A 27,806-nucleotide genomic window follows, 5' to 3' on the forward strand; every position below is an offset into this window, starting at 1 on the left:
TTATAAAATATAGCTCACAAGATTCTGTAAAGATTTTGTGCACACACACAGAAACACACAGAAACACACACATGTGCACACACCATCTAATGCTTATGAGGTACTGAATAAATACTAGCTATTATCAATAAGTACTTACCCAATATGTGGAAGTATGACTAATAATATTTTAAAATATTAACCTTTTACTCTGGTTACTCTTTCACTTTCCCCAACATATTGACAACTAGTCATTTCCTTAGGGAAGGGTTAACATAGCAGAATATAAATTATGAAGACATAGACTCTCATGGTTTCCGAGTTTGAAAAGTCTAAGCCTGGTAAAAGACAAAAGATTTCAAAGAGAAAAAAAAAGATGGCTGAAAGGTTTTCCTCCTTCCTGCACTACAAAGGATTCTTCGGGTTGTGGGAAGGAAAATGAGGGGATATTGCAGAGCAAGCAAGAAAATTCAATACCAATGTGTGTCCCTGGAGGGAAGGAAGGTAGAGAGAAGTGAAGAAACCGAGAGAGATCTGAGAGAACCTGAAAGCAGAGCTGACCTGGACCTCATTTCTGAGGAGAATCTCTGAGGGAAACCAGGTGGCGAGTTTCCCCTACTCCTTCGTCTGTCACTCTTCCTGACCCCATGGAAACTCACTGACACAACACACAATCACTGCAAATCACTCTCCCCATTAAATGGATAGGAGTGTATGTCAGAAGAAAAGAATATGCACAGCGTCTAGTCAGATGGGTCTTACCAAAGTTCCTGCCCACCCTACTACGGCATAAGGTACAGTACGATGATTTTTGATATTACAAAATGGGGGCATCAAAGTAGCAGAGAGATATCCAGATCTGAAAGTCACTGCAGATGGGAATGAAAGATGGCCCAGGAAGAAGCCACTGCCTGCTTGGACCAACAGCCAAGGATATGAGGGAGAGACTGGCATCTCCATGGATGCCAGCCCAGATGACAACTAAAGAACAAATGTTCTGCCACAAATGTTCTGCCACACTGTGGTCACCACACCCATCAATGCATGCTTTGCAACTATATAAGCCCTGAATTGATTTAAAAATGTATTTCTTCTATTCAATGGAATTACATTCATTTATTAAAAGGTAACATTATGGACTGAAAATCTCAGCACAATTGTTATCATTTACAATTATTTCACATTATTTTTATAAATGTGAGGGGGATATATGAACTTAAGTTTTTATTGAAACTTGTCATGCATCTTGCTTTGAGTGTCCCATGCTTGTTAAAAAACTTACTTCGATCCGTAATGATTGTTCTAGCCTCTTGATTGCTGGTCTTGTTTTTCAAATTTTGGGCAGCAGTAATGAGTTCTTCCAACTGGGGACGCCTCTGTTCCAAATCCTGCATTGTTGCCTGTAAGAACAAATATCCCTTAGTATCAGGGTTCTTCAGCGTTGTGTATTCCTTTTACATAATACAAAGTAAAGTACAATTGTGAGACCAGCCAAAACACTTTTAGAAATAAAAAAGATGTTACTGTATAAGGGTTTATAGAAAACAATTTAACAGGAAATATGTTTCATTCTTAGATATCAAAAATATTTCAAATGAAAATCTTGACTATAGATTTTCTTCATTTAAAGGCTCAAATGGAGACATTCCAGAGTACCTCGGATTACTTAAACCACTGTCTGAATGCCTTGAGTAAGAAATGTTATTCTGAATTACGACAATGCATTTAAAAGATAGATAACTATTTATACTTATGATATCATTCTGTGTGACGTCAAAATTAAGGTATATTTATTTTAAAAACAGAAAAAGCTCAGAACCGATTTAAGAGATATTACTTATTTAACTTCATTGTACCCCTGAGATTTCTCACCTGTCAAATGAAAAGGTGAAGTAGACGAGCTAAATCAGCTTTTCTCCTAAGCTGCCTGTCCGTAAGAATCACCAAACCTTTTTGCCTCACTCCAGAACTAATGAATATGTAGTGGAAAGGGCTGCAAATCTTGCATTTTAAATAAATTATCTAATTAACTTTTATGATTTAGGCAAGTTTGGAGAGCATCAGATTACAGGTTAGTATTCCTATTCCCCTGTATTATAAATGACTTTAATATAGCACTATTTTAAATAAAAATACAAATATAATAAAGTCAACAATTTTTAATTTATAGGTAGTAATGTAAATCATTAAGATATTCTTCCCTTTCTTCAGTGTCTATTTTCTCTGTCATCTTAGTCTCTCTAGATTTAAGGACCAAAATCTCAGAGATATTTATGAAGGAATTTATGAAAAAAAGGCATCTGACTAGCTCTGGTTCTAAAACTCAGTAAATTTTATTTTAATTGGGGAAAATACAAGTAATATTTACTGTTAGTTTATAAGCAATATGTGACAGATGTTTTATCTATATTTTCTCATTTTTTTCTTATAATAACCACACTAGTAAACAAGCCAGCAAGTTTGTATAATTTTAAATATGATGTTCTACCACATGAGGCCAATGAAGATAAAGAGATGAAAGTGGTAGAGAGTAATGTATCTGAAACTTATATGAAACTTAGTTATCTACTCTGTACTTTGACTCCTGCTGATTTTCTAATGATTTTTGGTTTTGGAAAGGCCAAATTTTGATCATTCTGTAGTGTTTCTTCTGTAAAGAGGTAGGGAGACAGGCTTTGTGATTTAAACTCAATTGCTTTTGGTAATAGTAAAATAATGCAAAAAACTTTTCCAAACATTGTACATCTACTTTAGGCACTTTCTCCTCTCTGTATTGAAAAATTGGAGGGGCTAACTTTTAACAAATTTTCCACATTTGTAAGCTGTGACTGCTCAGAAGAAAAATCCAATTTTCAGGTTTCTAACTTTTATGGTTTCTTTATACAAAAGAGTGTTTGAAATATGGAACAAATTGCCAAAGACAGCTATTGCAGTAAGTGGCGTTAAGTCAGTTGGAGAGTACTGAACAAATTTTAAAGTAGGAACCATATAGTAGCAGATAGATTTTATGAAATAAGATGTTTTCCAGTGTTAGAATGTGAAACTCTGGTCATCTGTGACATGGGAAGCTGAAAGGTTGCTTCGGAATTGCCTACCCTAAAATGTTTGAATATGTTCAACAGAATTTTTAAAACGGACTTACCCAGAAACCTCAGATGAAGTCAAATTTTCACCTCAAAGTTAACAAAGAACTTTAAATACACAGGGCTGGCAAAATACATAAATTCATTTACTCATCCATTCATTTTAATAAATATTTTTCAGCACTAGGCACTATTCTAGGCACTATGCATGTGGCAGTGGACAAATATATTCGGTATAGTGTGTAACTTATATGAAAAATCGTGCTTTTCGATACTTGGAAATTTTTATATAACAAAGATTATCTTTATTGGGTTGTTCTTCTTTTAATTCACTCTCAAATAACCAGATTTTTTTTGCTTCTCAGTTTTAGATACATTATTCACTGTTTGCTATACTTTTTTCCTTCTTTTAAGATTTCAAAGTTCATTTAAGAAGTATGTTGTAAAAGTAAGTTGATCAACTTTAATCTGAACCTTACCAGGCTCTAAATTAAACCTGACCACAATGAACAGCTTTTATTGCTGAAATTAGCAAGCATGTCAACTTAGACTCAAAACAAGCCATTTTCCTCTCTAATGAACAAAATAGGTCTCAGGGTATTGTGAAACCTGTTCTCTAGTTGGGTGATTCTCTAATTCTGCTGACAGACACATGCTTTGTAAGCACCTGAGAAGATTATTAATGACATCCTTTGAAGCAGCCTCCTTAAAAATCTAAGGAGGTTCACAACTGCAGTACAACTATGCATTTCTAAAATATTTCAAAACAAAATTTCAACTTTTTATCCCACTCTATGGTCAACACATACAAACATTCATTTCAACAAAGAAGCTGTAAAATGATAATGTATATTGCTATGGGATTTATCATACACTAATAGGCTCTTTACTTAGTGGTCTTTTAGTATAGCAGAATGGGAATTGTCTCCTCTGATTCCCTTTCTAGAAATAAAGAGAGGGATTTAATATGGCATACGCTTCAGTATTTTTTCATTAAGATATTATAAAAACAGTGGTTAAAAGAATTTCTTGCTAATAAGAACACAAGCATATGGTGAGAGTAACGATTATTTTTCATTTGGTTTCCTTTTAAGGGTATTCTATTTATTTGCTACTATACTTTCTTTGACTTCAACTTAGTTTTATAATTCCAGAACTTCTCAAATAAACTGACCTTCACCTCTATTCCTTCGAGCCACCGACAGATGAGAAAACACCTTAGATCTAATCATTACTCAAACTACTTGCCTCCAAAATATCCATCTACAAAATTCTTTTCTCTGCCCCCAATCTGCTACCCCTACCAGATGTTACTCTCCCAAACATGCTGTTCCTAGTATTATCTTCATCCTCATATGACCTCTGGTCCTTTTCTGTTTCCTCAACCTAGCTTTAGTCATAACAAACAAGTAGAATGCTAATTGTGCTTATTTATTTCTCTGATATGATCCCAGATATTTGTGACACAAATAACTGAAGCGAACAAAACTAAAATCATTACATGCTTACCAGTACCTAAGCATGATAATGGATCGTGTCTACATGGATTCTATCATTCTAGAAGAAACAAAACACAGGAGAAGGAAGGAATCAATGCTATTTCTAAGGAGTCATAAGTCAGCTACTGGGCTTTACTAAAAACTGCTTACCCCTTGGAGATGAGAATTCATCATGGATTCCACTAGCTGAGCAAAGATGGAGGAAAAAAAATTCTTCAAATACAAAGTGAATCAGAAGTCTTTAATCTCACTAAGTTCCCCCAGAGTTGAGTAAAGTGGTTATAAATAGCAACCCTATGAAATAGGAAGTTAAACAGTGAAATCATACATATTATAACTAGGGCATTTTCGGCTTTTAGACAAAATTACAATTTTTTATTGTATTCATTAAAATAGAATTCCACCTAAATAATACTCAAATAAAAACTCTATATGTTGAGTTGAATGCTTAGTATTTACATGTCTAAGAAAAGACTTTAAAAATCAAACTGGTCATATTTTTATATTTTTCTATAAAAATCAACAATCTACATAGCATAAATGCCCATGATGATTTTTCAAATGTTCCCATTTTCAGTAAATAAATATGAATTAAGCTGAAATGTAACAATGTAGAACTGATGCTATTTTATTTACAACTTCAAAAAATTAATATAAAGAATTCAGAAGGTAAAAGAGTTTATGGAACCATTTTATGTACTGAAGAAAATAAGCATAGAAGTCAGGAAGGTACTAAATTGTAGCCTTTCTAGTTACCGAAAGGGTTTTACTGGTGAGGATGCTGTACTCTATCTAGCTTTCAACCATCTCACTGAGCATCTTCTTCTGGCTTCTATTCTTGCATTCGGCTGCCTCTCCAAATAGAGTGGCCAAATCGAAAACCATCCTCATTGTCTTCCACTTACTTCCTCACTTCTCATTTCCATTTTATACTGGCTTGGATATTGATATTTTCCTACTTGGTCAACCTTCCCTACTTCTTTTTTGAATGTTCTACTAGCACCTCCATTGGTAACTTCTTAAGAATCTTCATAACCAACTTCATAAATATCTTCTAACTGCAGTTATCCTTTTTTGTTCTTTATTCACTGAATAAATACTTTATAAGATGCATTTTATTTTTATATAATTTCAAGCTTGCAGAATATTTGCAAGATAAAGAACTCCCAGGTAACCCTTGCCCAGATTCACCATTTGTTAACATTTTGCCACATTATTTTTAATTATTTATCATTTTATCATTCTCTCTGTGTGTATAGATATATAACTGTATATGTAATGTTTTATATATATATATTTTTTCTGAATCATTTGAGAATAATTTGCAGATATCATGCCCCTTTACCCTTAAATACTTTAGGTTTTATTTCTTAATAGCAAAGACATTCTCTTAAATAACCTCAGCTCAGTTTCAAAGTCAGGAAATTTAGCGTGGCTTTAGTACCATAATCTTATCCATACTCTATATTCAGAGTATGACAATTACCCCATTAATGAACTTTATAGCCATATTTTTATTTCCTGGTCTGGTCCAGACTCACGCATTGCTTTTAGTTGTCGTATCTCCTTAGTCTTTTTTAAGTTGAAATAGTTATTTGCCTTTCTTTGAACTTTATAACACTTACAGTTTTGACCAACAGAGGCCAGGTATTTTGTAGAATATCCCCCAAATTTGAGTTATAGCAATTTTTTAAGTGCTTCTGTTGTGTCACTCATTGAGCTAGGTGCAGGGGCTGTAGCAGTGAAGGAGAAAATAATTCCTGTTCTCAAAGAGAAAACAAACTAGTAGTGATGACAGGCAATAAAAAAACAATTGCAATAACCTGAGGTATTATGGTAGGGGAAACATGGAGAGTTATCAGAGCATATGGCAAAGATATCACATGAAATATAAAGGCCAAAGACTGTCTTCTGAAGGAATCAAGCTTAAGTAGTCCTCAGCTTTTCTTTATTTAAATTATACAAAACAGTTTTAAACACCACTGCTCCTCATACCCAAGTGGCCACCATGAGAATATGCAGGCCTTCTATTATTGGGTCTTAACTGACTGAGGACTCCTGTTACTGCATTTTGAAATCCATGATTGCACTGCACCAAAGCCAAGCTTCTCACAGACTGCTCCTCACCAATGACTGGGTGTGGTGGGAATACTAAGGCAGAGAGCCTTCCTTGGGAGACATGGGACTTCTTTGCCTGGCTCTGCCTCAATGACTTCCCAACAGCTTTGCCAAAATTTCCTTCCACTAGACCGCACACTGGGATGCTTCTACCTAGCCTTCTCTCCCTCTCTCTTCCTTGCAGAGTCAGAATTGCATCTTGATCTAACATCTCTTGCACTTTCCCTGGCTTCCTCCTTCTTTTCTTTCACATAGATATTTCCACTAATAAAATATTGTCCCATTTTATGCTGTCTGGGTACATATAACCTCAAGCCCTGACTAGTACACTCACTTTTGTCCTCCTAGACCCTAAACCTCTCATCAACTCTTCAGGTCCATGTAACGTGATGGTTCCATGACACTACTACCTGAATGTGTAACTGTCAATTACTGAATATTAATTAGTAACATAAGTTTCTTCATGCCTCCCATGGGCTGGCCTCTTAAGATGCAATTCAAGTAAATATGTATTTTTACATACTACCTCTATTTAGAAATCACTAAGGCAGGGTGCATGACCATTATTTCCAAGGAGTGCAGAATTTAACTGGAGGAAAATAAGAGTATTCAGATGTGTTACATGGTAATGGTGGAGTTCCATTCAACACATGCAGCTCAAGAACTGTAGGAAACTAAAGCAAGCCACCAGGAATCCTTAACAGATAACAACCACTAGGTTTGCTGCAAGAGATGGCAAAAGGAACTTTGGGGCAAGTTTTCAGACGATGGAAGACAGAAAGTTAAGATTATTCCACCTCTCTGAGTGAGAAGTGCCCTAGGCAGACAGAGACCTCAACCAGGACCAGCTTCTTGAACGTATAACTTGTGCAGTTAGTTACACAAGGATCTGCATTAGAAGGGATTCATACTTGGTTTCATGCTCTACTGTTGCCATCTTGAAATTCTTAATAATTTTTTTTTAACCAAGGGCCCTGCGTTTTCATTTTTCACTGGGCTCTACAGATTACATACCTGATTGTGACCTCAACCCTAAGGTTAGTGGAGAATAAAAGTTATGTATCTTGGCTGAAGCACTGGTTAATTGTTGATGGGAAGAACACATTTAAACACAAATTAAATGATGGCAATCAAATGCCTCTTGCTTAATTCCTGAGAATGCATTTCAAATTTCTGGAAGGAGCAGTTATGAAGCTAAAAAATGTATTTAGGGGGAAATCTGGCCTCAGGAAAAGCTGAACAGGACAGTTAGAAGTGGTTCCAAGGTGGGACTGTCATCACTATCAATGGTTATTGGAGAACAAAAGTCACTATAGGAAAAATGAAGTAGGGAAACTACAAAGAAAGTGGTGAATCATCTGAGGAAGAAATTGGAGATAAAAAGGAGAACCAGTGGCTTCATCAACAATGATGGCTGCTGAAATCTCAAATGACATTTCTAGGTTTAGCTAAGTATTAGTTGTTTCCAAGGCTAGGATAGACTTGGGAAATACATAAGAAACAACTAATAATTTGTTTTAGAAACATTTACTAAACTGCAACTATTTGCCAAGCACTCAGCTAGTACACATAGACAAATAAAACTTGTCTTCTTTTTTCAAGGAACTTATAATCTAGCAAAAAAATACTCATAAACAATTATTTTTTGTGTAATAATACAATGGGAAGTAACGCTAACAACAACAACAATAGTTGTTTATTGAGTGCATACCATATGCCAAAAGAGTCTATCACAGCATACTAGTTAAAAGAATGAACTCTGGAGTCAGGCTTTCCCAATTTGCATACTGGCTGCCACCTATTCGGTTTACTATTTTCAGTACGTTACTTAAATGCTGTCTGTATCATTTCCAGCACTGTGAAATGGAGATACTGAGTCTCTACCTCTCAGATTCATTATGAGAATTAATAGAGTTAATATTTGTAAGGTGTTTAGAACATTTCCCATTTCATAGTAAGAACAATAAAAGTTTTAAATAAAAACTATCAGTCAATGTAATTATCATATTACTCTGTGAGGTGGGTACTAATATTGCCCCTATTTTACTAGTAAAGAAAATGAATGAAAAAGAAGTTAAACAATTTGTCTAGGATCACATGGTAATAAGTGGCAGAACTTCTAACATAGGTAAGTTGGCCCCAAAGCCCACACACTTAAGAACTATAATATAGCATGATATACTTACAAGGTACTTATGTCATAGTATAATATAAAGTAGCTATATGATAGTATGATATAATGTAGGAATGAATAAAGGGACAGGGATATGAAATGAGAATACAAAAGGGGAAATTAACTATTTCATTCAAGGACAGATTATATTCTGAATCAGTCATGGTTCTTGCAATAAATAGTTCATTCAAAGTGGGATGAGGAGGCTTTCCTCCTCAAGGACTGAAAGGCTAAGGGGAGGGTATAGTTAGTAGAATCTGAGAAGTGGCTGCAGGGACAAGACCTCTTGACAGGAGCTGGGGCTGTGAGTAAAGGAACCTAGCCATCCCTCGACTCACTCTCCTCTCGTCCATTGATCTGCTGATGCCTCCCAACACAAGGACCAAGCCAATAGACAAGCAAGCCCAACGCTACTGCCATATTGGTTAACCTCCTAGGGTAGAACCACAGGTTAGAGACTGGATCTGCGAAAGTATCCAGCAACAGTATCAAAAAAATAATAATAATGGCAACAACTATTGAAACAAATCAGTGAAGGAAATGACCACATATGGGAATTCTCAGCAAAGACTTCATATGAAGTATGGCACTACAGCTGAACTTTGGAAGATTTGGCTAGAGAATGAGAAGAGCATTATAAGGGAAAGACAGACATGAACAAAGGCATGAACGTAAAATGAAGCCTCAAATGGGCTGGCTAGAGCCTGGAATTCTTTACAAATAATGGCAAATAAGTTTAGGTAGACATAGTGGAAGCAGTATATAGTTGGCTTTTTAAAAATCAGTTTGAGGTTTTGAATTTTATCACAAGGACAACTGGGAAGCAGCGAACTTGCAGGAAAAAACTGAGGCTATAGGAGCAAAGCTTTCAGTAATCCTGTGCCTCCATAGATTTTGTTCTTTCTGGTTGGGATAAATTTCTCAATTCTTGGTCCATTCCTAGAAATACAGTTAACAGATACCCATACGTAAAAAGTGTTGATTGACCAAATCACTGACTACAATGAAGGGAAACAGTGGTACAAGAAACAAGTAATTAGAGACTTGTGGCAGATCAAGAATACATACAAATGGCAAACAAGCATATGAAAAGGTGCTCAACATCACTGAATCATTGATAACCAGAGAAATGAAAATCAAAATTACGATGACATATTACCTCACCCCCGTTAAAATGGCTTATATCCAAAAGACAGTCAATAACCAATGTTGACAAGTATGTGAAGAAAAAGGAACCCTTGTATACTGTTGGTGGAAATGTAAATTAGCACAAGCACTATGGAGAACCGTTTGGAGGTTCCTCAAAAAACTAAAAATAGAGCTACCATATAATATAGCATTCCCGCTGCTGGGTATATACCCAAAAGAAAATAAATCAGTATACTGAAGAGATATCTGCACTCCCATGTTTATTGCAGCACTATTCACAATAGCCAAGATTTGGAAGCAACCTAAGTGTCCATCAGTAGATGAATGGACAAAGAACATGTGGTACCTATGCACAATGGAATACTATTCAGCCACAAAAAAGAATGAGATTCTGTCATCTGCAACAACATTGTTGGAAATGGAGGTCATTATGCTAGGTGAAATAAGTCAGACACAGAAAGACAAACATTGCATGTTCTCACTTATTTGTGGGATTTAAAATTCAAAACAATTGAACTCATGGACATAGAGAGTAGAAAGATGGTTACCTGAGGATGGGAAGGATCGTGGGGAGGTGGGGGTGGTGTAGGTATAGTTACTGGGTACAAAAAATTAGTTAGAAAGAATGAGTAAGACCTACTATTTGATAGCACAACAGGGGAACTATAACCAATAATGATTTAATTGCACATTTTAAAATAATTAAAAGAGTATAATTGGATTGTTTCGAACATAAAGAATAAATGCTTGAGGGGTTGAATACCCCATTTTACATGATGTGCTTACTACACATTGCATGCCTGTATCAAAACATCTCATGTACCAAATAAATACATACACCTGCTAGGTACTCACAAAACTTAAAAATATAAAAATAAAACAAAAAGAAACAAGTAATTAGAATCAGAAATGTGTGGAAATTGCTAGAACACATGTTCCTTTTCTAAGCAGTATTTATCAGTATTATAAAAATCACTGATCATTTGGCTAGCTTTAAAAATAAAAAATATGATAGCTGTTTAAGAAATCATTATTAGCTATTCAAACTTAAAAAACAATAAGACAGTCAGTGAAATTTATTTCTCTATTTCTTTGTAGTAATGTTTCAATTTGTTGATATTTTGGGGAGTTAAAAAAACTCTTAAGCCTAGCACTGCATGTTCTCACTCGTAAGCGGGAATTGAACAATGAGAACACATGGACACAGGGAGGGGAACATCACACACCGGGGCCTGTCAAGGGGTGAGGGGCAAGGGGACAGAGAGCATTAGGACAAATACCTAATGCATTGGGGGCTTAAAACCTGGATGTTGGGTTGATGAGTATAGCAAACCACCATGATACATGTATACCTATGTAACAAACCTGCACGTTCTGCACATGTATCCCAGAACTTAAAGTAAAATTAAAAAACTAAAAAATAAATAAATAAATATAAAATAAATAAAATAAAAAAAGAGCATAGTGATCTCAAAAAAAAAAAAACACCTCTTAAGCCTACCAAATTTGGTGACTTCTTTGAAATGGTAATAATATTAATCTACTATTAGTGTGTTATTTTTAAAATAAATTATCTCCCTTTGTTGAAAAAAAGATTAAGATGGTCCTTTCCAAGCTATTATACCACACGGAACTTAAAGGATTGATAAAACCCTTAACATCCAAAAATGAAAATGCCTTTCACTTTCACAAGCCAGTAAGTAAATAATGTGGTGTAAATTGTGGATCTTGAAATACAATTTCAAAGTCAAGAAGAAAAAAGAATTTTATGCTACAATTTGTTGATAATGATTTGCAAACGCATTTCTAAAGTGATATAAAGGGCGCTGATAATTTCAGCTATTCAACGTTAGATCTTTTAGTTATTCTACATTGTTCACATTTCTTGAAACTCTATTGTTCTATAAATTTGGCATATTAACAAAGGATAATCAAGACAGGTTTAAGACCAGTTTTTATCATGTGCATCAGATTCGCAGGCTTTTGATATTATGGCCCAGTAACATAAGTGATATAATTTTTTCTCCTACATACATTTTAGAAGAAAGAGAGACATGAAACAATATATAGGACTGCCTTGGAATGTTGTGTGTTTGGTTCCAGACTGCTGCAATAAAGTAAATATCACAATAAAATGAGGCACACGAATATTTTTGGTTCCCCAGTGTATTAAATGTTATGTTTACACTCTACTATCATCTGTCAAGTGTGCAATAGCATGGTATCTAAAAAATGTACATACCTTAATTTAAAAATACATTACTCCTAAAAAAAATGGTAACAATCATCTGAGCCTTCAGGGAGTCATAATCTTTTTGCTGGTACAGGCTCTTGCCTCAGTGAGGATGGCTGCTGATTGATCAGGGTGGCGGTTGCTGAAGGTCGGGATGGCTGTAGCAATTTCTTAAAATAAGACAACAACGAAGTTTGCTGCATCGATTGGCTCTTCTTTACAGCCAATGATTTCTTTGTAGCATGTGATGCTGTTTGATAGCATTTTACTCAGTAGAACTTCTTTCAAAATTTGAGTCAATCTTCTCAAACCCTGATGCTACTTTATCAACTAAGTTTATGGAATATTCTAAATCCTTTGTTGTCATTTCAACAATGTTCATAGTATCACCACCAAGAGTAGAGTGCATCTCATGAAACCACAATCTTTGCTCATCCATAAGCAGCAACTCTGGATCCACTGAAGTTTTACCTTGAGATTACAGCTATTCAGTCACACCTTCTGGCTCCACTTCTCATTCTGGTTCTCATGCTATTTCTACCACATCTGCAGTGACTTCTTCTACTGAAGTCTTGGACCCTCAAAGTCATTGATGAGTGTTGGAATTAACTACTTCCAAACTCCTGATAATGTTGATATTTTGACCTCCTCCCCTCAACCATGAATTTTCTTAATGGCATCTGGAATGGTGAGGACTTTCCGTTTTCAGTTTACTTTATCCAGATCCATCAGTGGACTCACCACAGTATAGCAGCTATACCTTTATGAAATGTATGATTTAAATAATAAGACTTGAAAGTTGAAGTGACTTCTTGATCCAAGGACTGCAGAATGGATGTTGTGTTAGCAGGCATGAAAATAAAATCATTCTCTTTGGACATATTCCTCAGGGCTCTTGGGTGACCAGGGACATTGTCAAAGAGCAGTAATATTTTGAAAGACATATTTTTTTGAGAAGTAGGTCTCAACAGAGGGCTTAAAATATTCATCAAACCATGCTGTAAAGAGATGTGCAGTCATCTAGGCTTTGTTGTTTGATTTATAGAGCATAGGCAGACTAGATCTAGCATAATCTGAAGGGCCCTAGGATTTTTGGAATGGTAAACGAGCACTGGCTTCAACTGAAAGTCACCAGTTGCATTAGCCCCTCACAAGAGAGTCAGCCTGTCCTTTGAACTTTTGAAGCCGGGCATTGACTTCTCTCTAGCTATGAAAGTCCTAGATGGCATCCTTTTCCAATAGAAGGCTGTTTCGTCTATATTGAAAATGTGTTGTTTAGTACTGCCACCTTTATTAACTTAGATGTTAGTTTGATCTTCTGGATAGTTTGCTGCAGCTTCTCCATCAGCACTTGTTGCTCTACCTTGCACTTTTATGTTATAGAGAGGGCTTATTCATTAAGGCTCATGAACATACTTCTGCTAGCTTCCAACTTTTCTGCTGCAGCTTCCTCACCTCTCTCGGCATTCATAGAATTGCAGAGAATTAGTCCTTTGCTTTAGATTAGCCTTTTGCTTAAGATAATGGTGTGGCTGTTTTGATCCTCTATCCAGACCACTAAGACATTCTCCATATTAAAAATAAGGCCGCTCCACTTTCTTATTTCTGTGTTCAACAGAGTAGCACTTTTAATTTTCTTCAAGAACGTTTCCTTTGCATTCACAACTTGGCCAACTGGCACAAGAGGCCTGGCTTTCAGCCTATCTTGGCTTTTGACATGCCTTCCTCACCAATCTTAATCATTTCTGACTTTTGATTTAAAGTGACAAACATGTGACTCTTTTTTTCCCATGAACACTTAGAGGACATTGTAGGGTTACTGATTGGCATAATTTCAATATTGTTGTGTCTCAGGGAATAGGGAGGCCCAAGGAGAGGAAGAGAGATGAGGGAATGGCTGATCAGTGGAGTAGTCAGAACACACAAAACATTGATTGATTAAGTTTGCCATCTTATGAAAATAAGTAATGGGAAAAGGACTCTGTATTTAAGACATGATGCTGGGATGGCTGGTTAGCCATATGCAGAAGAATGCAACTGGATCCCCTCCTTACACCATATACAAAAATTAACTCAAGATGGAATAAAGGTTTAAATATTAGATCTCAAATTATAAGAATCCTATAAGAAAGCCTAGGAAACACCATTCTGGACATCAGACTTGGGAAAGAATTTATAACTAAGTCCTCAAAAGCAATTATAACAAAACCAAAAATTGACAAGTGGAACTTAATTAAACTAAAGAGCTCTTCACAGTGAAAGAATTTATCAACAGAGTAAACAGACAGTCTACAGAATAAGAGAATATATTTGCAAACTATGCATCTGACAAAGGTCTAATATTCAGAATCTATAGGGAACTTAAACAATTCAACAAGTCAAAAACAAATAACCCCATCAAAAAAAATGGGCAAAAGACATAAACAGACACTACTCAAAAGAAGACATACAAGTGGCCAACAAACATGAAAAAATGCTCCACAACACTCATCATCAGAGAAATGCAAATCAAAACCACAACGAGATACCATCTCACACCATTCATACTGGCTATTATTAAAAAGTCAAAAAAATGACAGATGCTGCTGACGCTGTAGAGAAGAGGGAACTCTGATACACTGTTGATGGGAATGCAAATTAGTTCAGCCACAGTGAAACGTTTGAAGATTTCTCAAAGAACTTAAAACACAACTATCGTTCAACCTAGTGATCCCATTACTGGGCATATAGCCCAGATAAAACAAATTGCTTTACTAAAAAACCACATGTATTCTCATCCTCATTTCAGAACTATTCACAATAGCAAACGTATGAAGTCAGCCTAGGTGCCCATCAGTGGCAGACTGGAGAAAGAAAATACGGTGCATATACACCATGGAATACTATGCAGCCATAAAAAAGAACGAAATCATGTCCTTTGCAGCAACATGGATGCAGCTGGAGGCCATTATTCTAAGTGAATTAATGCAGAAACAGAATACCAAATACCACGTGTTCTCATGTGGAGCTAAACAGTGGGTTGTCATGGACATAATGATGGCAACAATAGAAAAGGAGGACTACTAGAGTGGGGAGGGAGGGAAACAAGGGTTGAAAAACTAACTATTGGTTACTATGCTCAGTACCTGGGTGACAGTATCATTTGTACTCCAAACCTCGGCATCATGTAATATATCAAGGTAATAAACCTACACATGTACTCCCTGAAACTAAAATCAAAGTTGAAAAAATGTTTGTCTTTTTTTTTTTCCAGACAGGGTCTTGCTCTGTCATTCTGGCTGGAGGGCACTGGAGTGAACATGGCTCACTGCCGCCTTGACCTCCTGGGCTCAAGTGATCCTCCTGTGTCAGCCTCCCATGCAGCTGGCAGGGCTCCTTACAGCCATGTGCCACCATGCCCAGTTAATTTTTCTACATATATATTTTAAAGACAGGGTCTCACTTTGTTTCCCAGACTGGTCTCAAACTTCTGGCCTAACACGATCCTCCTGCCTTGGCCTCCCAGAGTGTTAGGATTACAGGTGTGAGCCACTGCACCCCACAAAGTTTGCCATCTCATATGAGTGCAGTTCATGACATCTGAAAACAATTACAATAGTAACATCAAAGGTCACTGATCACAGATCATAACAAATATAATAATAATAATAATGTTTGAAATATTGAGCAAATTACCAAAACGTGACACAGAGACGTAAAGCGAGCACATGCTGTTGGAAAAATTGTGCCCGATGGACTTGCTCAATGCAGCCTTGCCACAAACTTTCAATTTACAAAAAGTGAAATATCTGCAAAGTGCAATAAAGTGAAACCCAATAAAACGAGATACGCATGTACATATTTGTGGATTATTACTCCTCAATTTTTTCAGTATTAATTTCTTGTTCTACCTTGAATAACATCATTTTGGAATCCTTCGAACTTCCACTTATCAAGACGAATTCTCTTGTCCCTATTCAGAGGAATCTATACAGCAAATTGAATCATAAGTGTACTAAAATACCAAAGCAGAAGATAAATTACAAGACATGAATAGTGAAATGTAACTATTTGAGGGCATTATTTGTAACAGTTTGCCTGGTACATACTCCTCCTAATTTTGCATCCTAAAGATACTATCCAAAGACTGTAGAAATTCCAGATACAAGAGGCTAGAGTTGACAGGTAATTAAGCTTTGGTCAATCAAAGAGCTAGAAAATATTTATTGAAATAATTGTATGCATAATACATCACAGTAGGGAATGTGCCTCATGGATGACATGAAAGAGACTCTCTAGTGAAATAATTGAACTTGTGATGAACTTTCAATGCAGTTGGGGAGGTGACCTTCAGGCCAGCCCATGCATGCTCGCACATGCAGTTACCCAATAATAGAAGACAATATGTAAATGACAAACGTAATAGTCTACAGACCACATATCCTACCCTAATGGGATTCTGAGAGATGGGATTTTATATGGGACCAGGTTCAGGGAAGGTGCCATAGAGGAACAGCAACATGAACTGTAACTTAGAGGATGAACTCAATTAATAATGACCTAATGGGAGAAGGAATTTCAGGACAAGGAGTAGCTTTAAAACTAAAGTGTAGAAGTCAGAATACAGCAGAGTGGTTGAGAAAGAGTGGGAAGGGCAGCTGTGTAATTAGTTAGCAGAATTACGACGGCTGTGATCAAGTTGAGAAGGGAAGCTGGGGCCAGAATGTGAGGGCTCAGAACACTAGATGACCAAATAAGGACATCATGTTGAAGGCCATGGGAAATCATCAGAGGTTTGAGAGCAGAAGAATGCCACAATAAAAGTGGCATGTTAGAAATATTAACCTCGTACAACTGCATCCAATGTCCCTTCCAAGAAAGAAATGGAAAATTAAATTGCAGTAACCCAAGAACAGCCTCTTGTATCTCCTCTTTGATTAAATGTCCTGTCATGAAAACATGCAAAACATTTCTAATTTACCTTCATGCATCTTTTTAAGAAGAATATAATAACTCCACTGCACACAAGGAACATAAATTCAACCCCATTGCTTGTAAAAACTGTCCCAAAGAATTATTAAACAAATTTGCTGATTCTACTTGTAATATTATATTTTATTATATAGGGGTAAAAAGGGATTGTAGTTTCAGTTTAGAAAAAAGGTAAACATTCAGAATGTTTTGTTAAATTCTTACATTCCTACTCTAAAGGATAAACAGAGACTTTCAGAGTGTGAGAAGAAATTGAGATCTCTCTGGAAATACAACTTCAAGGATTATTATCAGTGATAAGAATTATTAACATATGTTATGATGTCACATTTTGTGAATATAACTTTTCAATGCCCTTAATACGTATTGCTGCATTAGACCTGATATTTTTCTTTGGGAAATAAGTCTTCAGATAGTACTCCTATTTCTAGGAAAGGAGTACTGGGGTATTGTGCTCATCTGTTCAAAAATAAAAGTCAAAGCTAACAAAACATTTGTTAAAAATGCATTCAACCTTTTCACGTTTTAAAAACATTTTGAAGATATTATTCATTTAACTACTGAAACAAAACCATGCTTTTTATTTCTAACGGCAGCCATCAATAAACTGAGGCAAAGCAAGAGATGTTACCATTTGCTGATACTACCTGTAGATGGGAAGTGAAGTGAAGAAATGAGTGATTATCTAGAGGCGATTACACTCATGAACACAGTTAATCAGAATAATTCAAGCCCCCTAACCCTCTTCTGCTGTCTTCACATGGTAGATGTGAAATTTGAATTATCAAAATAATTGGCACAGCTGTTCAATTCATGTTTCCCATATAGGGATAGAATCAGGCTCAGTTTATTCAGCTATAAAGTGGAGATAACTACATTCATATAAACCACTCTTGTGTGATTAAAGCAATGAATCTATTTATAAGAATTCAAATACCTTAGGTAGAAATTAGTCAAATATGGCTAGTCCAGGTTTCTTTACAGTAACAGCAATTAAGACATATGTTATATAGAATATATTTAATCCATAAGGTTTCAGCCTTCTGATTTTGCCAAATTCTGAGTGCTACAAAGTGAAGATACATATGGATGGTGAACAACCATGTGTTCACCTTAAACAATGCTACATTAATGGCTTGGAAATCCTTGTGAGTTTTACAAATAAGTGTGAAACAGAAGTGCATGTGTGTATGTGTGCATGTGTCTGTGAGCACTCACACAGACAACATCCGAATGGAGAAGAGAGGTATGAATAAATCTATATCCTAAATTTGCATCAAAATGGTGTAATGGTTACCTTTGGACGTACATATAAGGGGAAAAAGTGCTTAACAACTAGGTCTCATTCTTCAAAATAAACAACATCCTTTGTACATTTTCTCAGCAGTTGTCTGGGAGATCAACATTAATCTACTTCTTCTCAGAACTTATATGACTGGGAAAAAGATAAAAATCTGCCCTTGACTGGGTGCTATGTGTTTAAGCTCTGGTTTAGCTGTAAATCATTTGTGAAGATCATTTCTTGGTAGGTGAGTGGAATTGCTATTATAGAGTGTTAATATACTTGCAGTGAAGTGTTGCTGGGGGTAGGAGGTGTTAGACATTGATCAGGAGCTTAAGAGATGAGCTATTTATTTTTGCTGTTGTAAGAGCAAAGTTTCTATAATAAAACAATGATTCTGCTTCTCTGTCAAAAAACACCATTTTATGACATGAAAGCTCTCTTCAGTAAACAAAGAACAGACTGTTATTGGAGAATGTAAAAATTACAATAGAATATATTTCCCTATAGGAGCACAGTGGCCTTTAACTCAGCTGGAACTTACAGTATGACAGCTTTTAAAGGAAGGGACATATTCTATGGGGAGGATTTTAGACATACTTGTCTATTCCCTAGGCCGTACTAATTCTTATCATATAAAAATGGCTCTACATTAGCACATGGTGCCAGTATATCACACACTTGCACTGTGGCATGAAAGGAGCCCAGCTCGAGGGGGAGAACTGCTTTCTGTGGCATAGTTCCAAGCAAACACATGGCACAAATGAAGCCGATTCTGAGGAATATGGAAACTTTATGTACTGTTTGATCGGGAAATGTGCACAGCTTCTAAACGGTGAGCTTCTAGTTCTGCTCCAAGAACAAGTACAACCAATTCTTAAGTGGTTTCTGTAATGTTGTGTTCCTAACCGAGCTGTTTACATTATAGGGAAGTGTTAAGTTTAATTTTCTGTTTTATTAGGAAGGTTTCTCATTATGAACAATAATTTCAATACCTTTTAAGTAATTTAAAAATAAGCAGTAATCCCTGCAGAAAGGCTGCAGTACCATTTCTCTAGTGATTCCTTTTTCTGTGTTTTATTTGTATAAGGTGAGCAAAATTGCCTATTCTTTGTTGCCTCAGAGACTTCAGTGGCATGAGGCTAGGCAGAGACAAAAACTGATAATCATAAATAAATCAACACTATTGGGTGGTTCCAACATCCAATATCTCAATGTTCTCTGCCCTTTGTCTCTTTCTGCTATATTAATGATCTGTCTTAATTTTACAAGTTTTCTGTAAGACAGTAGACAGAATAGGTGTTACTGAGGTGAAGGCTTCAATTCAAACTACAAAACTAGGTAGCCTAGAGGCAACAGCTAATTCCATGCTTTTGGTTCACAAAGGAATGCTAATACACATAAGTAATAACAAAACAAACTCACAGCACGTGTGCTACTGAAGAGGTGTTGGGAGCATTAAATATTCGTACAAAGGGCAGCACAAAATGGGAGGTTAAAAAATTAAGCAACATTAGGAACCTGAGAGACGCAACTAATTAACCAGTTTGGCCTTAATAAATATCCATGCTGTAATATTTTAATAGTAATATCTGCCCCTAATATCTATCCATTTATGTAATATTCCCCATTACTATCTACTCAAACATTCTGCTACACTTTCTCGTAAAGGTCAGTGACTCTCCACTGCCTTACAATTCAAACTCCTATAGCGTAGCAATTACTACAACAAGAGTAATAACTAGTTATTGTGCTTTTCCTATGTGCTAGATATTGCACATGGGATGGATTTGATTTGTAATTATGTGCTAGATATTGTACATAGGAAAAGCACAATATATATTAACTTACAGACACCATTTGAGGTAGGTTAATAATGACCACCCCTCAATGGTTCTGTACTTACACCCTTTTATAGACAAGGAAAATGAAGCACGGAATGAAGCATAATTTGCCCAAGGTCACAAAGCTAAAAGGTGGTGAAGGTGGAATAAAATGGCCCATATCCTCCTTTTCCAGTGTTTTTCTCTTTTACATCGTAACTACAATTTCGTAAGCAGCTATAATGTAGCCGAAGCTGGGCTAGATGCTTTATAGTCATCATTTAATCCCAACAACAACTCTACCTAGCTGGGTACTATATTCATTTTTTAACACATGAGGAAATAAGCACAGAAAAGATTACCAGCTTCCCCAAAGACAGCCGGCCAGTTAGGATCAGGATAGCATTTGTTTGTTTGTTTTTTTAATTACTTTGAGATTTTCTTATTATTATTATTATTATACTTTAAGTTTTAGGGTACACGTGCACAATGTGCAGGTTAGTTACATATGTATACATGTGCCATGCTGGTGCGCCCCACCCACTAACTCGTCATCTAGCATTAGGTGTATCTCCCAATGCCATCCCTCCCCCCTCCCCCCACCCCACCACAGTCCCCAGAGTGTGATGTTCCCCTTCCTGTGTCCATGTGTTCTCATTGTTCAATTCCCACCTATGAGTGAGAATATGCGGTGTTTGGTTTTTTGTTCTTGCGATAGTTTACTGAGAATGATGATTTCCAGTTTCATCCATGTCCCTACAAAGGACATGAACTCATCATTTTTTATGGCTGCATAGTATTCCATGGTGTATATGTGCCACATTTTCTTAATCCAGTCTATCATTGTTGGACATTTGGGTTGGTTCCAAGTCTTTGCTATTGTGAATAGCGCCTCAATAAACATACGTGTGCATGTGTCTTCATAGCAGCATGATTTATAGTCCTTTGGGTATATACCCAGTAATGGGACGGCTGGGTCAAATGGTATTTCTAGTTCTAGATCCCTGAGGAATCGCCACGCTGACTTCCACAATGGTTGAACTAGTTTACAGTCCCACCAACAGTGTAAAAGTGTTCCTATTTCTCCACATCCTCTCCAGCACCTGTTGTTTCCTGACTTTTTAATGATTGCCATTCTAACTGGTGTGAGATGGTATCTCATTGTGGTTTTGATTTGCATTTCTCTGATGGCCAGTGATGGTGAGCATTTTTTCATGTGTTTTTTGGCTGCATAAATGTCTTCTTTTGAGAAATGTCTCTTCATGTCCTTCGCCCACTTTTTGATGGGGTTGTTTGTTTTTTTCTTGTGAATTTGTTTGAGTTCATTGTAGATTCTGGATATTAGCCCTCTGTCAGATGAGCAGGTTGCGAAAATTTTCTCCCATTTTGTAGGTTGCCTGTTCACTCTGATGGTAGTTTCTTTTGCTGTGCAGAAGCTCTTTAGTTTCATTAGATCCCATTTGTCAATTTTGGCTTTTGTTGCCATTGCTTTTGGTGTTTTAGACATGAAGTCCTTGCCCATGCCTATGTCCTGAATGGTAATGCCTAGGTTTTCTTCTAGGGTTTTTATGGTTTTAGGTCTAACGTTTAAGTCTTTAATCCATCTTGAATTGATTTTTGTATAAGGTGTAAGGAAGGGATCCAGTTTCAGCTTTCTACATATGGCTAGCCAGTTTTCCCAGCACCATTTATTAAATAGGGAATCCTTTCCCCATTGCTTGTTTTTCTCAGGTTTGTCAAAGATCAGATAGTTGTAGATATGCGGCGTTATTTCTGAGGGCTCTGTTCTGTTCCATTGATCTATATCTCTGTTTTGGTACCAGTACCATGCTGTTTTGGTTACTGTAGCCTTGTAGTATAGAAGCATTCCCTTTGAAAACTGGCACAAGACAGGGATGCCCTCTCTCACCACTCCTATTCAACATAGTGTTGGAAGTTCTGGCCAGGGCAATCAGGCAGGAGAAGGAAATAAAGGGTATTCAATTAGGAAAAGAGGAAGTCAGATTGTCCCTGTTTGCAGACGACATGATTGTATATCTAGAAAACCCCATTGTCTCAGCCCAAAATCTCCTTCAGCTGATAAGCAACTTCAGCAAAGTCTCAGGATACAAAATCAATGTACAAAAATCACAAGCATTCTTATACACCAACAACAGACAAACAGAGAGCCAAATCATGAGTGAACTCCCATTCACAATTGCTTCAAAGAGAATAAAATACCTAGGAATCCAACTTACAAGGGATGTGAAGGACCTCTTCAAGGAGAACTACAAACCGCTGCTCAAGGAAATAAAAGAGGATACAAACAAATGGAAGAACATTCCATGCTCATGGGTAGGAAGAATCAATATAGTGAAAATGGCCATACTGCCCAAGGTGATTTACAGATTCAATGCCATCCCCATCAAGCTACCAATGACTTTCTTCACAGAATTGGAAAAAACTACTTTAAAGTTCATATGGAACCAAAAAAGAGCCCGCATCGCCAAGTCAATCCTAAGCCAAAAGAACAAAGCTGGAGGCATCACGCTACCTGACTTCAAACTATACTACAGGATAGCATTTGAACTCAGGTCTTTCTGACTCCTAAGTCTAGCCCTGTCCACATGTCATAAGGTCTCTTCACAAGCAACTCTGCTTCCTATTCTAACACTTATTCCTTACTTTCCTGCCTCTGTGACTCTGGTTCTCATGCCACCAAATCCATCAACACTTCCTTGCAGTCCTGTTTCTAAAATAGAATTCAATGGGTTAAACAAATCATGATTTTAAAAAGCAGAAGGGAAAACTACACAATTGGCTTGCTTCTCCTCATCTTTCTCTAAGTTCATTTCCAGCTGGACACTTTTCTCTTTTTGTTCTGCTTTATTATTATTTCACACAAATACATTCAGATTTGTCACCTTTTGTTCTAATACTGGAAATACAAATTCATATGGCTAAAACGGAGTGGACCATGACATTGCCCCCAGACCCCACTTTTATTCCTTGTAATTAAGAAAAAATAAACCTTAATAAGAAGCTTGTATTAAAATTGTGCAAAGTTAGTCACTACTAAATGTTCATGGCTCTATTAGCTGCCTGTGGCTGTTGTAACAAATGATTACAGACTTAATGGCTTAAAACAACCCAAATTTATTATCTTACAATTTTGGAGGTCCAAAGTCCAAAAAATGGGTCTCACAAGCTAGAAACAATGTGTTGGCAGAGCTTGCATTCCCTCTAAGGGATGTAGGGGAGGATTCTTTTCCATGCCTTTTCCAGCTTTTAGAGCCTGCCTGCATTTCTTGGCTCTTGGCCCTGTCCTTCATCTTCAATGCCAGTAGTGTAGCATCTTCCAATCTCTCTTTTACTCTGCTTGTATCATCACATCCTTCTCTCTTAGGAGGACTCTTGTGATTACATTGGGCGCACTGGGGTAACCCAGGCTATCTCTCTGTGTCAAGATTTTTAACTTAACCACATCTGTTAATACAAAGGCTTTTGCCATGTAAGGTAACATATTCACAGGTTCCTGGGATTAGGATATGGACATCTTTGGCAGGGGAGGAGTGGGCATTATTAAACCTTTCACAATGGTTCTGCATTTACTTAGCATGAGAAGCTGTTTGTCACAATGTGACATACTGACATACTTCTTCGGGTGGGTTCAGTACTATGTGTCATCGACAAGAGTTACAATATCTCACAATCTAGAAAGCACAGGAGGCAAAAAAGCAAACAAAAAACAACCAGTCATACCAGGCTCCTGTGTCCTTGTGGCAGACATGGTTTAACCAAAGGCCTCCGGAAGTGGGAAAGGTGTATTGTTGGGTCTCTTTCACCCTGTAACCAAAAGACCATTTGAATTGAGGTGGAAACTGGAGTTCACAAAAGCGTTACATTAAAAAAATAATAATAAACTGTGACTCCCTGAGGAAATCACAGTGTTTCTGTTTGGTGACAAGCTGCTCTTCAGGAATGAATCCTATAAGAATTTCAGATAAAGCTCTTATCTTTTGGGGAGTGAAGCTGCAGGAAAGGCTAGGGTATTGCCTTCTGGGATGCAGAAAAACCATCTTCCTCTTAGCTCAGCTTTGTTCATTCAACTTAGTTCTTCCCCTTCACACCCACTCATAAACATTAAGCCTTCTTCCCAGCTGTCTTCCTCTCTCTTTTTCGTTTTTAAACTGCATCTACTTTTTGAATTCTTTTCTCTGCAACAACTACTACTAAAATCTGAAAGCTTCTTTTATTGTTACCATGGAGAGGGCAATTTTCTTAACAAGTAAAGGAGGTGGTGCAGAGGGAGAGGGAAGAACTACATATGAAAATTGAAAGTTAGCCTCTGTGTCTTTTCAACAATATCAAATTAAATCTTTTCACTTCCATACACAAAACAACAGGAACACACAGTGGGTGGCAAATTCAGTTGTTTGAACATATGCTGCTTTCTATCATTTTCAGGTAAATGACCTTCAGAATGGCAGTAGATGGATTTCTAAGAAATCATGAAATACAAACATGTAGACAAACAAAGCAGGCAGAAGGAAGTAATAAGTTTAAAAAATGAAGTGCTATAAGAACTGAGAGAGAAAGATTATCAATCCTCCCTTTTTCTTTCTTCTATTCTTCTCTATACAAGTTATAAAGTGGAAGAAAATACAAATATATAATCATCTGATGGTGAAACATCAGTGAGATTTTAATTATATCTAGATTTTTAAAATCTCAAACTAGGAAAAATCTGCTGATTCACAGACATGAAAATATTTTAAAAGATCGGAAATATATTAATTCTCATGTTCTAATTCTCCTGACATGAACCATATATATGCTTTATTCTTTCTGACGATTCTGAGAAAAATCAAATTCTGAATTTTTAAAATGATGATGTTGCCCAAATTGTAATAAATCACCATATTTTCCAAAGAAAAATTCTACACAATTCCTATACATAAATTTTGTGTGGAAAGGCTTGTATCATAAGAATAATCAAAGGAAAAGAACTGCAAACTAGTAGAAGCATAAATTTAAAATGTTGCTGATGATGACATCGAGTAAAGATTTGAAGTGTAAGTAGCATGTTAACCAACTTTTTCTATGATCCTCTTCCCCTTCTCAATACCCACTCTAGCTTTTAAAAACACAATGAGACTGTTTTCTACAGCACAATGATGAACATTTCAGGTGTATAAAAAATATAAAGAAAAGATTACAACTGAAGTCCATGGCATGGCTGTACTAATCCACACACACATACGCTCAGCAGTGTAAAAGTTACCTCACTGATTTGCTTGAATTAACTATTTAAAATAAAACCTTATACTGAATTAATGTTTATTTTTATAAAATAGCAGTGTTATTAGAAAGATTTCTGACAAGTAGTGTACGATTACAAATATCATCTACCTTGGAGTTACCATGAAATTAGGAGGGTAAAAATAGTAAATAAAGATCCTACTCTAGACATCTGGCCTATATGCAGAGAACCAGGCAGCACAAACTCAAGAGTCCGCTTGTAATTTCTTTTGAATTCAGAGAAAATTAATGATAAGTTGGTTGGTTTACAACACACAATTCTCTTATTTGCAAAGCAAAACTGAAAAATACAGATAGATAGCCAGGCAGGGAAAAAGAGAGAGAGACAGACTGACTCATTAAAAGAGAGAGAGAGAGACACTGACTCTGATTTATAGGATACTTGCTTATCTATTCCTGTTAGAATTTTCTGCTTGCCACTTCACATAGTATCAAGAAAACGAATGTATTACCCCCAAATTACAGACTATTAAATAAAGATAAAAACTAAGATGATTTTCATGAGAAGTAAACAATAAGCTTTTTACACAGCACAAACTGAGGATTTCATTACACCAAGTTATGGGAAAAGCTACATATTGATATCTTTGTTATTGTGAATATCTCAGTTATTGTGAATCTGTAAATTCCATGCCCTATTACCCCCATACAAGCCAGGGAAATGTACTCGTATAATAGCATTTCACTCATGATTGAATTGACACCAAATGGTTGCCTCTTTGCAATATATACAAAGAAATTTTTAGTTGTGGGCTTTGTGTTTTGTTTTGTAGTTAGACCGCTAAAAATAATCAAATTTCTGATATAGTTAAGCCATAAAGATGAAAGAAGTGTCTCACTTAAAATATTTATTAATTACATATGTTTTTATATCTATAACATACTTATATTCCGATGTGCAGGAACTCAGTTACTTAAGTCAGGAATTCATGTGGGGATAGAGTTAGAATTTAATCAGAAAGGCCAGTCTCCTGGGGTGGGTTCTACCAGCATTTGAACTATTTTTATCACAGTCAACACTAGAGGCCTTGCTAATGAGCAAAATGAATATTAGAAATGAGTTTTCACTTATGAGATTAGTGTTACTTAAGATACATGCTTTGGTTAAAATATTTGAGAGCAATTCCTCATCTCTAGCTTGCTAGGTATAAAAATATAGTAAGTTATGGAACCTGTATTCTTTGGAATGGTGCCCAAGATTTAATGCCTAAACTATGCTTTGTTTCCACATTGAATCCGAAGATTCTAGTTGTCTGATGCCTTCTCTAAGGTTAACTGCATCCTGCCTCTAGATTCTAGAATATTCTCATGTCTCCCTTGATTGAACCTTTTATACGGAGTATGATAACACCTGAGAGTGAGGGTATGGGAGTGTAGCTAACCTTTACCTATTATACTAAAGTTTTGCTGTGGTTATCTACCAAAAATAACCTAATAGTTGGCCTTGCATAATAGTGTTGATCTAGGGCAATTCATAACACCACGTAAGCCACAAACTTTAAAATAACCTCCACTATAAGGAAGTGTAACCAACTCCTTACATTCAACAATACATTTGACTTTATTCTTGGAGTATATTATTACATTTTTCTTTTTATTTCCTCATGGTTATATTTGTTATAAAGCATGGTTTTATAACTAGGTCGTTAAAGATCTTTAAAGATTGTGTTCTTTTTTGCATACTATTACTATCATATGAATAATTTCACAATCTTGCCTTGTCTTTCATCTTGAGGCACCTATTCACATAATTATTTTTTCACAGTCCAAACAATAACCAGGCCTTGTAATTTAGTTATGAAATAAAAAGGCTGGTATTTATATAATCGTCTTATGAGTTATGCATGTGCAAGAAATGTTCTGCATGCTTGTGTGCATGAGAGAGACACAGAGAGAGAGTGAGAGATTGAGAGTGAGCCCGATCATTATTGAGGGGTGTAAGAAATTAGTTTATGGAGATGCAAAAACCTGGGGTTCAGATACGAGACTGCGGTGAGATCATTTCCTCCCACCCTCTGGGGGCTCATCTGAGCTGCCAAAATATTCTCCTCTTTGACATTTTTATCTTGGCTCTTCGACAAGTTCTCAGTTGCCTGCTCAAGATTCATATTCTCTATTATTTCTTCCCTGGGTATCTATTTTCACAGAATAGTTGAAGACTCATAATAAAGCCTATTTTAATGTATCATTTTTCC

General features: G+C 36.3%; 1 protein-coding gene across 1 annotated transcript in view; it reads right to left on the reverse strand.

Annotated features, from left to right (window-relative positions):
- Window positions 1–27,806, reverse strand: part of DMD (dystrophin) — a 2,218,635-nt gene that overhangs the window by 612,576 nt on the left and 1,578,253 nt on the right. Inside the window, exon 52 of the mRNA XM_063601607.1 lies at window positions 1,262–1,379. Coding sequence (XP_063457677.1) covers window positions 1,262–1,379 — 118 coding nt within the window. The remainder of the gene's footprint in view (window positions 1–1,261; window positions 1,380–27,806) is intronic.

Source organism: Pan paniscus, chromosome X (genome assembly GCF_029289425.2).
Source record: "Pan paniscus chromosome X, NHGRI_mPanPan1-v2.0_pri, whole genome shotgun sequence".
Taxonomy (NCBI): Eukaryota; Metazoa; Chordata; class Mammalia; order Primates; family Hominidae; genus Pan; species Pan paniscus.